The sequence below is a fragment of the Carassius carassius genome, chromosome 10 (genome assembly GCF_963082965.1).
Source record: "Carassius carassius chromosome 10, fCarCar2.1, whole genome shotgun sequence".
NCBI classification, from domain to species: Eukaryota; Metazoa; Chordata; class Actinopteri; order Cypriniformes; family Cyprinidae; genus Carassius; species Carassius carassius.
The window spans coordinates 20,649,227-20,660,766 of record NC_081764.1 but is presented as its reverse complement, the minus strand read 5'-3'; the positions used below and the strand labels follow the sequence as shown (position 1 = coordinate 20,660,766).

General features: G+C 36.8%; 1 protein-coding gene and 1 pseudogene across 2 annotated transcripts; one reads left to right on the top strand and one right to left on the bottom strand.

The window, feature by feature from the left end:
* The first annotated feature begins 4,861 nt into the window (after positions 1-4,861).
* On the top strand, positions 4,862-6,531 carry LOC132151322 (protein phosphatase 1 regulatory subunit 27-like; annotated as a pseudogene).
* Positions 6,532-10,741: 4,210 nt separating this feature from the next.
* On the bottom strand, positions 10,742-11,358 carry anapc11 (APC11 anaphase promoting complex subunit 11 homolog (yeast)). Of its 2 annotated transcripts, XM_059560526.1 has the most exons (3): positions 11,210-11,358; positions 10,904-11,045; positions 10,742-10,789 (listed from the first exon to the last, which is right to left on the bottom strand). In XM_059560526.1, the coding sequence occupies exons 1-3, from the start codon at positions 11,316-11,318 to the stop codon at positions 10,774-10,776; spliced, it is 267 nt and encodes an 88-aa protein (XP_059416509.1). In that variant the 5' UTR covers positions 11,319-11,358; the 3' UTR covers positions 10,742-10,773. The 2 variants fall into 2 exon arrangements, with proteins under 2 accessions (XP_059416509.1, XP_059416510.1); XM_059560527.1 differs by lacking the exon at positions 10,742-10,789 and having other exon boundaries at positions 10,900-11,045.
* Positions 11,359-11,540: the final 182 nt, after the last annotated feature.

The window sequence follows — 11,540 nt, the reverse complement described above, 5'->3', positions numbered from 1 at the left end:
ACTTTTCATAATTGTTGGAAACCAAAATTGGGTCCGAAACTACAATTTTATTATTTGCTCAGCCCTACTGCTATCTTACATTGAATTGCATTGATCATGGCGCATAAGAGACGCATGAGATAATTTGGCCAGTCAGCACAGCCATCTAGTTGGCAGTCAGCGCTGTATTTCAAATATTGGGTGTTTGTAGTACTACACAGACCAATTGGTGCCTGACATCACTTATTATGAAGACATAAGAAATCACAATCCCTACAATTCACTTGAAAGGTAGATTGTGGACCTCTTCAAGATATCGCAATATAAAATTGTGAAATCGCCCTCCCCGAAGTTAGAATAGACACTACAGCAATGACTAAATCGCACTAGGTCAATCTTTTAGGTGAAGGGGTTTATTAGTTGGTCACTTTTTCCACTTCCACCCTCCTTTGCTTGCTGACTTCTCTGATGTCCGGATCATATTAGATCAATGGCCAACTTCTATTTTTTTTTTTTTTTTTTAATCATTCAGCTTAAAGTTTCTCAAGTTTATCACACAGTTTAGGCACAATCCAAGACCATATAAAACCATCCAAAGAAATGCTTCTAGGAAGTTTAATTTTAGAATATTTATCATAGCCACTAATGCTCAACACAACTGTTATAGCAGTTTACCTTCCAGTGCCCCCACTATGACCCCTTTTTTTTGCTGAATTGAAGTCATGCTAGTACACATGGCCTTATGGTAGGGATGGCTATGATTTGGTGCGAAAACATTTGTTTTTTCGGTGAGCTGACATGAAAGTTGTTGCCATTGCACTAACATGTGTCTTTACATGTATTCTAAAAAGAGTATTTCTTTCCATAGGATCTTGGCGAAGCAGGGGAGGATGATTCAGATGTGGAACACGATGAGCTATAAGAGTCAGGAGGAAAAGGCGAGACAAACCCCTTCACCAACACCACCGCCTCCACTTTAAACCTCCCCGTCTGTGAACACTAAAGCCTTTCCTAACTAATCCAACAGCCACCGGGCGTTACAGGGTCCTCTGTCAGCCAGTAGTCATTACCAGTCCAACCGAACCATCTGCAGTCCAGAGAAGTGCCTCTCTGCCTACAACTTTCTCTTTGAAGTCTTTTACTGTACAGTTCTTTTTGCTTTCAAGTGTATTTGGTTTTTAGTTATAATTCTAATGGTAATCTGTTGAACTGCTCTTTATACCTGCCCACTGCCTCCTTTTGTGATCCGGGAGCTCAGTGTTAAGATTTAGCAGTTTAATAATGGAAATACTTGTCTGATGAAGGAGGGGGAAAGCCAGTTATTCTGCCTTAATTCTGTGATCTGAGTGAGTGGACATTTCGGGGCAGAGTGGCTATATGTCATGCACCATTGGCTGGACATAAAATGATAATGGCTGCTATTAAAGTGTGAACAAAACTTAGCAGAGACCAAACTGAGGTACCTTCCCCGTTTCAATAGTCAAATCACATTTTCATATTCCTTATTTTCCAAATTAAGTTGCTACTGAATTATTTTTAAAGCTGTAAAAGTGGAGAACTTTTATTTAATTTTATTTTTCAGTTATCTTTTTTTATTTTTTTTAAATATTACATGCAGAAGGGCCCAGGAACGACACCTTTTGTTGAATTACCTGGGGGAGAGTTGGCCCTCTCAGCTTTCTGGTCATCTGAGAGGGTGATTTTGAAACCTTGTTTTGCACTTAATTCAGTGCCATCAGAGATTCCATATCAGTTACTGAAATGAAGATTTATCATCTTTTAAGGACAAGAACTCTCCCATACCCTTCCTGCTTTCCATCGCTTTAGTGGAAGATTTCTTTCAACCCGGAGGTATGCCAGTTGATGACATCTGAGTGGTCAGTGTGACGGGGAGGAGAAAGTGTGCTTGTAACCAACTTAAACAGTCTTTTCCCCTTCTTATGCCAGGGTTCAGGGTTGTGTGTTTGATTTGGTTAACCCTCATGTTGTCTGTCTTTATTTTTCTAGGAGGGGTGAATTTCAGGGGTGGGTTCCTAAACCCTCCCTTAACAGAGAGGGAGGGTTTTGGAATTCTATTGGTAAGGATTTGGGTTTTGAAATTGGTCAACATGTTTGAGACCAAGCATTCCATTGCATTGCATTGAAATTGATTAATGTAAACTGGTGGCCAAATAAACCACAGAATGGTGATAAATGTGTATGGTCTTTTATTTGATTGTTGTTTAGACCCTATCCCAGACCGCTCCTCATCTAGGCCCTGTGAGCAGTCATAATCCAGCAAGATTATTCCAATATTTATGGAGCAATATGCAGTTTCCTGATGTTTGGTGCAGGTTTTCTTATTTTTATTTTTATCATAACCCTAACACAAAATGGTTATCTATTCTCCCCATTCCCAATTTTTTTTTTTCTTCTCCCATATAGACTATCTTCTGGTTGATGATAAATTACTTCCATTGGTTAGCTCACATATTTGTTAAACTTATTTCAGACCGTGCTGCGGTAACGTTTGACCTGGTTTTACGAGGTCTTTCAATGTCATGGTCTCCATGGCATTTTATCTTCTTGCTCAATGATCCTGATTTTATAGCAGTTATTAATGATCGTATTGACCACTGGGCATTTTAACTAAGACTATTTGGGAGGCATGTATTAAGGGAGGAAATGATTTCAGATTCAGCTTGCAAGAAAAAAAAAGCTACTAGTGAAAGGAGCGCTAATCTTTCTAACACTTGGCAGATTTCCAGTCTAAATGTGTTAATTCTACAAACTACAAGACTTAAGTTTCTCACAGAGGCAGGGTTTGATTTACTTGATGCAAACAAAGCAACTGAAGCACTACGTAACTCACTGCAATTATGATTTTGGTGATCAATCAAGTAAACTGCTTGTGTCGGTCTGCTGTCTCGCACCTCATTACTCAAATTTTCACTTCCATTGGGTCATAAGTTAATTCGCTAACTATTAATGTGCTTTGCATTGATCCTGATATTTCCTCAAATTTATTAGCCCCTTTTACATTAGATGAAATTGATTGCTCTTAGTCGAATGCAGAATGGCAAATGCCCAGGGCCTGATGCCTTTCCTGCAGAGTTTTAAGTTTTTTTTTTTTTTTTTTTTTTTTTTAAAGATTTTTAATTATCTATGTCTTTGGCATAACATGTTTAATGTGTCCTACAGATCCGGTATCCTCCCTCACTCTTTACAGCAGGTTTCCCTTATTCTTAAGAAAGATAAAGATCCTTCTCAGTTCAGTAAGTGAATTAATGCCCATCAAAACAGGCTCCTTGGATTATTTATTAACACTCCTGCCTTTCAAACCTTCTTTGCACCGATTTAAATATTTGGGCATATATATGTGACAGTTTTTCAGATTTATTTGACCACAATTTTGTACTGTTCCTTAAGTCTTGCACAGGATTTTAATCATTGGTCTCTCCTTCCTATATCCCTGATAATTATAGGGTTAATTGTATTGAGTGTGTTCCCAATATTTGTTACACTTGATGATAGCTCGATTTCCACTTTTCTCTGGGAAACTTAAAAAAAAAAAAAAAGTCTGCAAAGGCAAAACCATTGGGTGGACTGACTCTTCCTAATTTTCAAATGTTATTTGGCACAGAATATACGCTCCACTCTGTATTGGTTCCATTCAAGCAGCTTTGTCCATTCCCCTTTCTGGCTGCACATTGAGAATGTCTCGTGAGTTATTCTCCCCGGCTGCTCTTTTATGTCTACCATATACATTATCCCAAATGAAAATTTTAAATAATATCATTGTAAAAAAAAAACAGACTTTGGATCCAATTTTTGCAGCATTTTGGCCTACATAATACCCTCTTATTGTCCCCAACACATTCTAACCCTTTGTTTTACTCCTCCATTTTGGACTGTGCTTATGCTTCCTGGAGGGATCTTGGATTGGTTTCTATTGCTAAACTCTATATCAAAAGTGTTTTTGCATTTATTATTATTTATTAATTTTTTATTTTATTTTATCTCTTGATTTTAATATTACTAAAAGCCTTTTTTTTCAGATTTACACATTTGTGACTATGCAAATGTACTTCTCCCTTCAGATTTGGACACCATTCTGGTTGTGGATTGTTGTTTAAAGTGCACTAGTTTATATTCATTAAACTAGTGAATATAATTTTTAATTGGCAATTTTTCTCTAACTTATGCATTGTCTGGTCCCTCTAATTCAAATGCTCTGGCCCTGCCCTGCCATTCTTTTGGATGCAAATTTTTGTCTTGTCAGCCATTACCATTTTGAATATCCCACTGTTTCCAAATACTGGTTTATGAGGTTCTCCCACCTAGCCACTCTTTACCTTCTCATTTCTCAAACTTTAACTTTTTAACTCTTTTGGCTAGGCATTTAATTCTGTTGAACTAGAGGAGCCCTCACCCTCTATCTTACACTCACGGACTAAGAGATATACTCAGAACATTTAGAAACTTCTGGACCTAAGTAATAATAGTGGCTGAGTAATAACTCGGCTCATAAAATAGAAATTCAGGTAGATTTAAAGTAGAAAACACTGTCAGGCCTGCTGTCAGAGATCATGACATATTAATGTGATTAAACAGTCCTCTGCAAATAGAGCAAGAGCATAAACAAAGATAAACGGCAAGCTGTTTATTCAAGTGTTATTTTAAAATTCTAATTGTGACCATCAACATGTCCTTCATGGCCTTCACGTTTGGCAGGCCATACTTATAAACCATTTTTATAGCCCTTTCACTGTGGAGGAGTTGGGGTGGGGGAAAGACTTGCATTAAATGTGGTGTGTGAAAACAAGCTGAGGTTATGGATCTCATTGCTAAGTTGGCTGAGAACTGTAGGGGTGTGACTCCAGATCACAGTCACTCATCCAATTCAGTAATCTGAGCTATGAGATGACAGTCTCTTAATTTAGTCAAGAGGGGGGTATATATAGGGTACACATAGAGCCCTGACATCAGACCAACTTCTGAACGACTGTCTAGGAAGGTACTATACGCCAAGAGACAAACAAACAACCAGACAGACTGCACAACTGCATTTTTCAAGACAAGCACCTTGGAAAAGAAGAAATTCTGAAGACCTCTGATTGTGCTGAACATTGAGAATTGGAATATCTCATCCAATTTTAGGAACAAGAACATCAAAGAATGAAGTACTATCAGTGTCCAGTTTCCCAGAACATGTGCTATGAGGGGTGCAAACCAAATGCCACTAGACCAGTATCACAGCCTTCCATCAAACCTGTTCGCAATGTTCACTTTCCCAACGATATAGTTTTTCAGGATTATGTCCGTCAAGGAGAGCTGGAGTGAATCGGATGCTTCATTAGAACCAAAAGAGTGAATCTGGACACTATCTATCATTCAGGTAGGAAAATCAACTACTTGAGTACTCAACTGGACCAGCTATGGAAAGTAAATCTTTGTTAAGACTCAACTACTCTGCATGCAAGTAATTAAAATGCAGTTATGAACACAAAAGCATTCCCTGGTCACTAATACAGACTATTTGTCCTAATTTGTCCTGTCCATTTTTTGTCTAGGCAGCTCTTGACTATTTGATATCATAATCAAAATTGTCTGAAGCTTTAATCCACTGATAATTAAGCTGTCTGAGCCTGTCCTTTAACATTAACTCCTTGCTGATTGTCCAGGCATGGCAGCCATTCATGAAGCAGTCCTATCTGGAAACCTGGAGTGTGTGAAGCTTCTGGTAAAACTTGGGGCTGACATCACCCAGAGGGACGAGGATGGATGGACTGCCCTCCATATGGCCTGTAGTGATGGCTTTCCAGAAATAGCGAAGTAAGCAGATTTCTTAATTCAATGTATTATTTGGACTTAGGGAAACACAAATTAGACCTGGACATTTAATAAATGATTACTATTTCTAGTAAAGGGAAATAAAGACAAGCCTTGAGTTGTGATTTCTATTTTTAAATAGCTCTCTATCAAAGAAAACCTGAAAGGCAAAGTATTTAATCAAAGAAGAATTATACAGAAAGAAAGAAACAGAACTGTATTCTTTGACCTCTAAAATGTGCATTAGTAGTGGAACCAAATCTGTCAAGAAACTGGTGAAAGATTTAAAGAAAGTTTTGTTGTTGTTTGTTTGTTTCAGGTACTTGCTTTCTTTGGGTGCAGACACTGAGGCTGAAAATGACTGTGGGGAGAAGCCTGCTGACCTCATTGACCCAGAAAGCAAAGAGCTGCTTGAACTCTTCGGTGTCGGCGGTGACTGATCTTGCCTGACACTGAAGTTCTGAATGCTTTCTTCTTTTATGCCATTTGCCACGTTAAAGGGATAAAGCCAGAAAAGGTGTGGAACAGGCACTGTGTATGCAGTGGAGCTGGTAGTTGAGACACCTTGACAGAGTGTCCGGTTATAATTGTCTGGTCCTGCGCATTTGGACCAGGGACAGTGATAGGATGAGAGCTGTACTTGCCTCCGGCAGGAAGGAACTCTTTCAGAGTTGAACATGCAGTGTGTTCTTGCTGTATGCTAATGACAGTCAATTTGTTGCTATTTTGAGACATGATTTTTAATCATGAGTTTGATAGCTCACTGTGATTTTTAAAAAAAAATCCATTTACATGTAAACCTTGACTGTACATAAAGTCTTAATTTTATACATGCCTGGATTAAATGTTTTTATACCTAAATATACATACAAATAATGCTGCCTGTTTTATTTTAGCTGTTGTCTGTGTCCATAGCTCCTCACACAGTAGACCTTAAATAATACATAATGGGCTTCAGACTGGCAAATTTATTATGCATTTGATCTTTCTTTTTTGTTTATTTCCAGCTTTTCAATGTAAAATCAAATATTTGTATGCCACTTGTTTTGAATGAAATACTGTTGTATGACACTTGTTATTGAACGACATAAGTTTTGTAGAAACGTAAAAATCCTTCTGAAAGGCACAAACACGTTTGACAGTTTACCGAGGATGTGCTGTAAACAAATCGCGAATGTACTGTGGGAAGTCGTTTCTACGAATCGGCTCCTTTGAAACACGTGATAAATGAATCCATAAACAGAGTCGGTGATTCTTCTACGGTTACATACGTGATTCAGCTTATTAAAAAACAAAGTCAACAATTTAAGTACTAAATTTACTTTTCGACACATTGAATTTTTTTCGGTAAAATTCCACAAACTTCACTCATTGTATCTCGGGTCAAAGTCAGACATGTCTTCAAGAGACAGTTCCGGGTTAAATGTGGCAATAATTTCATAATAAAGCACACTGGTCCAACCCATAGACTGTATAAAAACAATACAACCATAGATACGTACGTATATATATATATATATATATATATATATATCTCTCTTTGGTTCCAACAATTTCACATGTCGGTGGCGAACCGATTTTGTGATTCATTGAAAAGATCCGATTCAACAGAATGATTCGTTCTCCAATCTGACATCACTGATTGTGCTAGACACCGCTGGACATATCATCGTACGTTGTTTTGACAAGTGTCTTATTTTTGGGCTGGGAAAAAGGATTTCAACGCCACATTGTAAGCCTCAAATGCTCAAAAGTTTTAGTCACATTGATCTTAATATATAAGTCATGTTTGTTTTGATCCCTTGTTTATGCATCGAGTTTTTTTGTGTGTGTGTGGAGGGTTTCTGGGTTTTGACGTTAGCTTGCCAAGCTAGCCGGGTATCATTTGCGAAAATATGTCGTTATGGTATGGGAAAATTTAAAAACACATTTGCTATTTCAGTGCTATTCAACGGCCAGTTAGTATTTGTTTGTGAGACTGACCTTAAACTACGTATGGCATAGTTTAGATTCCGAGCTAGTTGGCTGTTATAGTTTGAACTGAGCAGCTAGTATTAAAAATAGATTATTTATGTAATTAACTAAGATGGTATCACGTTAAAAAACAGACCAGCGCTAAAAGCTAAAACCAGCTACATTTCAGGTTTTAACCAGGTAAAAATAATAATAGTAATAATAATAAACATGTAAATACACATTTTTTTTTGTGCTTTGACACTTAATAGGGAGCACAGCACACAGATAGTCAGGAAATTAACTCTTTAGCTGTCAATTTAACAATAGTAAACTTGGATTTTGACAGTGTTTTTTGGCAGCTCTCCATCTTTAAAAATGGTTCAGAATTACAAACAGACAACTGGAGCCTCTTCCCCAACCAACACTGATGAACTACTCACACCAGCACATGAGGAAAATGTGCGATTCATTCATTACAGTAAGTTGCCTCATAAGAAATATATTCAAATGTCAGACACCCATCAAAATATCCTATTTCTATGAGAAGTTTTTTTGGGGGTGTGAATTATAACATCAACTCTTCCTCCAACAGCTTGGCAGCGCGTCATGAGAGAAATGCAGACTTGCCAGGGAAATGAAAACAATAATCAGGGACCTCAGAAATATGTGGAGAGGACACCAAACCCTGCACTAAGCTGTATGTTCAACTGGTTGATTTATCCTGATGACTGTATTTTGTTGTTGAAGGAACATAAAAGTGATAAATTATATTGGTTGAAATATTTTGGCAAAGCTGTTTGAACAGTTGTTCCTTTATCTTTCCTTATTTTTCTTAAATACCGAATTAATGAAAACTGATTTTTCCATTTTTCCAAAGGCTTACCTGAAATAAGATGTTGAAAGTGCATGCATGCTCTCTAACTGTTTGTTTCTACTCTTCAGCTTTTACACCAGTGGACTTGAATGATATGAAAAGGAAAAACACACAAGACCCCAAAAAGTCTTTATGAAACTATTGGATTTATCCAGCATACAGACTAATACAGCATAAATATCTTGCCTGGTGCACTGATGTTTATTCAGGCCATTTATTTGCCAATCCCTAATATTTTTTAAATGATCAAAGTTGTTCACTGATAACGTCTTTGACCTGTATTTAAGGACAAATGTTGCTGCTTTAAATATGTTCTCATAATCTCCATTGCATTTCATATAGTAAGTTTATTTATATAGCACATTTCGTACACAATGGTAATTTAAAGTGCTTTGCATAAAATAAAGTAAATATAGGGCGAATTCCAAACGGCAGTGAGCATCCCTATGCCCTACTTCCTTAGAAGGGCAGGCCCTTGAAGTGCGTTCTTTGAAGGGTGCAGGACATTACTGTCTAGTATAAGCTTTTAGAACTCCTTTGGCAAAGGAAATGACTGACCAAATGCCAAACCCTGCATGTACTTGTAGCATTCAGCACTTCATCAGTTGTTGCAAATAAATATTTCTTCTTCTTATTATTTTATTCAAATATGTTCTAATTGTGTCTTATTTACTAGTAAACTTTTTCAAACTAAACCTGCTTACACTACCATCTTAAATCATATTTCTATCACTGGCAAAAACATTTAGTATAACATTAAAGACAAATTCAATTCACCCTTTTCCACTTTTGATTGTATGTGAAGTCTCCTAACCGAAGATATCACAAATGGAAATCACTTTTGTGAAGTGACCACTGCATGTTTCCTTCGATAGTGGACTTCTGGAAGGGCCTTTCAATTCAGTTGTTCACTTTTGTTTGGAACGTCCCTACAAATGGAGCCTCCTTCAAAAAAGTGCACTTCAAGGGCACAAAAAAGCCGTTGGGAATTCGCCCATAGAGTGCTACAGATGATGTATTTTTGTAGGTGACAAATGCCTGGATTTATCCATTGCAGAAAACAAGCTCTAAGACTAACTAAAGTTATTACATTAAGTTTTGTTCATAATGATAATTTTCACATATTAACACAATTTAGATGTAGAGTATATTTCCTGTTCCTGTTTCACATTGAGACGTTTAATGACCCCCGAAATCCTCCTTTAGCCATATGTTAGCTCATTAAAAAAAAAATTATTCTAAATTTTCTACAACATAAAATACTGATGATGTATTTTATGTGGTAGAAAAAGTTTGAACCTGGGTTATCCTATTTCAGGCATTTAACCAAATACCCACTGACTTGAGGACAATAGAAACGAGAAACTCATTTTCAGGATTTGGCCTACAAAAATATGTCATCCCTACAGCACTCTTTTTATGCTATTTTAAAAACACATCAAAGTGTACATGTCAAAAAGCATGTTTTTTTTTAATCTATGATTTTTAACATCAAACCAACAAAATAATTAACGAAACAAAATAATAAAAATCTTTTTTTTTTAAGTAGTTATATTACGTTGCAATAAAATGAATAGATTGGAGTAAGATTTGCTCATAGTTAAAGTACTGAACCTCGTATCTTGATACTTTTTTGTATTTCTTTTATGTTAATAAATTTAGGAAGTGGCCAAATAATATCTAGCGGTCTGTGATTAAGGGAAGAGTATGGGGAAATGTGCTATATATTTTAAGTTTTTTATTCCAAGCCTACCATTTGAATGAACCATTTTGATGATATGCAAACACAGAAATGGTAATTCTGGGGCAATTTGAATCAGTGGTTCAACTTTCCTCCAACCTTATTTTAATCCTCTGATATATAAAATGTTATTTTCATGTAGCACCATTCCTCCGAATAAAGTATATATTGTTTCTGAAGTGTCCTGTAACATTCTGTACTGCGTTCATAATTTAAAATGACTGTCCCTTGGACTGCAAAATTCTGTCCTTTTATCTGTAATGTCAGCTTCTTTGTTCAAAATAAATACCATGTATATTTTCATTTTGTGGGATATTTAATCACAAAACTACATTTGTAGGATGTAAAATATACTATTGTATAAAAAACATACAGAAGAATCAATCTGAGAGTGTGAATTTATTTAATCTCCTCAGGAAGTGTCTCCCCTGAAAAAAAAAAGAACATTTATTACTGTGATAGAAGTTGTCCAAAAATCATATTTAAGAATATATACAGAGATCACAGTGAAAATCCAGGTGTTGCCTGATGGGCGAGCTCACTCTTTAAACTTCCACTCCTGACGGCACATTGGGCACTGCTGCTGTACTTGCTGAGAGTTCAGCCACTTCAGGATGCAATGCATGTGGAAACAGTGAGAGCACTGACCCCAAACCAAAGGGCAATCATCTCCTGGGACCTTACCTGTTAAAACCAGAGAGTACATTTCATTTTATTACGCTGAATACGTTTTGTTCAACTACACGGAACAATTTAAAATGAAACAGCAACAGGATTTCAAGACAAAATGGCACACACACAAAAAGGCACAAGTGGCAGTCTAGGTAAAGTTAAATCAGGTTACCCACAATCTGGGCAGCAGCCGTTGAAAGGCGCTCTGCAGATGCCGCAGTTCTCATCGTTGGCTACCCACAACCAGGACGCCACACCATTCCACTGCTTTATTTTAACCTTCATCTCCTGGAAATTCACAAAAAACAAAAGAGACAGGACTCAAATAGTAATTTTTTTATAGGCTTCCTGGATTTGCTGAATGAAGCTCATGTCCATGTACATGGTACTTGAAAGGAATTCTAAATGACTAAAATACTACAGTAACGTTACATGTCATGAAACCGCTTTTGATGGTCATAATACTACGACACATCACTGTACTATTATGGAATTATTATTTTTCAT

Coding starts and splice junctions, on each gene's coding strand:
- anapc11 (XM_059560526.1), bottom strand. CDS start 11,318: ATGAAGGTTAAAATAAAGCAGTGGAATGGTGTGGCGTCCTGGTTGTGG. Junction 11,046..11,209: donor CAACGGCTGCTGCCCAGATT/GTGGGTAACCTG, acceptor TGGTTTTAACAG/GTAAGGTCCCAGGAGATGAT.